The sequence below is a fragment of the Cyprinodon variegatus genome, unplaced genomic scaffold (genome assembly GCF_000732505.1).
Source record: "Cyprinodon variegatus isolate N-32 unplaced genomic scaffold, C_variegatus-1.0 Scaffold804, whole genome shotgun sequence".
Classification (NCBI taxonomy): Eukaryota; Metazoa; Chordata; class Actinopteri; order Cyprinodontiformes; family Cyprinodontidae; genus Cyprinodon; species Cyprinodon variegatus.
In genome coordinates, this window is record NW_015151257.1 from 106,326 (window position 1) to 107,801 (window position 1,476).

General features: G+C 48.4%; 1 protein-coding gene across 1 annotated transcript in view; it reads right to left on the reverse strand.

Moving 5' to 3' along the window:
- Window positions 1-1,476, reverse strand: part of tfcp2l1 (transcription factor CP2-like 1) — a 17,528-nt gene that overhangs the window by 2,733 nt on the left and 13,319 nt on the right. The window contains exons 10-11 of the mRNA XM_015396539.1: window positions 1,309-1,474; window positions 883-1,025 (exon numbers count right to left, since the gene is read on the reverse strand). Coding sequence (XP_015252025.1) covers window positions 883-1,025; window positions 1,309-1,474 — 309 coding nt within the window. The remainder of the gene's footprint in view (window positions 1-882; window positions 1,026-1,308; window positions 1,475-1,476) is intronic.

Here is a 1,476-nt window from a genome sequence, read left to right on the forward strand (position 1 = left end):
GCCTCCAACAAGACGGCGTTCCTATGAGCGAACCTGAAAAACTAGCGCTGCAGCTAACCGTGTTGGAATATTTCTCCTGTTAGTCGTCTGTGTTTGGACCCGCTTTCTTTGGTTCCCAGAACCAGAACATGTGGAACTGGACCTCAATGTGCTGCATGTGTGTGTTGGTCTCTAGATGGTCACAGGGAATTAGAACTTTTTTTTTTCTTCCCAGGTTCTAAATCTGACAGCTGAACCGGGTCTTAGTTGTTGTTTTTTCCAGCCGTGACATTTGGACCTCCTCAGTGCCGATCAAACACTGAAGCAGGTTACTGGGATCAGAGAGATCCAGATGTTCTTCTTCATGAACCGCCCCATTCAGCTAGAAACCACAGCTTCAGCTGCTGAACATGAAGGCAGAACCATCAGCTGTGGTCCACCAGTTCGGACCCAGAACCTCTCTAAGCTGCCTTGGTTCTGGCTCCCAAACTAGAAATGTGCTGAAGTTGATCCAACCTGGAGGATCAACGTCCATCAGGCCTAAAATCAGCTTTATCTGCTCGTTTGGACCCGTCCAGAACTGGGCCAAGCACTGTGGAGCCGGTTCTGAGGCAATGAAGTGGTGCAACCACTGAGGAGAACTTTGTTTCCGTGCCAGAGGCCCGGTTCTGTAAAATCTGGGTTTCTCTACTTGGACCAACGTAGCAGATAAGAGAAGGTTCTAGATTAGCAGAAACAGAACATGAATGATTGGAGCCGCTGCTCTCTGATGCTGCAGACTGAATGGAGCAAACTGAGCGTTAATCAGCTGCTGCGGGTCGGTTCTGTAAAGCAGAACTCACTCTGAATAAACCCGGTTCAGAGTTCTGAGTAAATTCCTGCAGGTGCAGCTTTGATAGATACCTCATCAGACACTAAGATGTGGATGCCTGTGGTTTTCTGTCGGTAGATCTGTGTGATTTGTTGTGGAGTGATGTTGTAGAGCCCAGCAATCTTCTCAGAGAGGTCCACTAAGGTCCGCTCCTCCAGGTACAAAGCATGGTAGACTGCAGAAAGGCAGAGGGCAGATATGGTGAAGCTTCATGTGGCATCAGAACCTTCAGATTTAACTGCCTCAGATTGATCTATTTAACGCATTCATCTGGGAAACTATTCGGTTTGAAGTCCAGATGGAAGAACAGTAATGGCTGAGATCATGATCATTTTCTCTGGGTTCACAAGCTACATCTGATAAACCCCAGCAATAGCCCCTGATGAACCCCAGAAATAGCCCCTGATGAACTGCAGCAATATTCCCCTGATGAACCTAAACAATAGCCCCAGATGAACCCTGATGAACCCCAGCAATAGCCCCAGATGAACCCTGATAAACCCCAGCAATAGCCCCTGATGAACCCTGATGAACCCCAGCAATAGCCCCAGATGAACCCTGATAAACCCCAGCAATAGCCCCTGATGAACCCTGATGAACCCCAGCAATAGCCCCTGATGAACCCT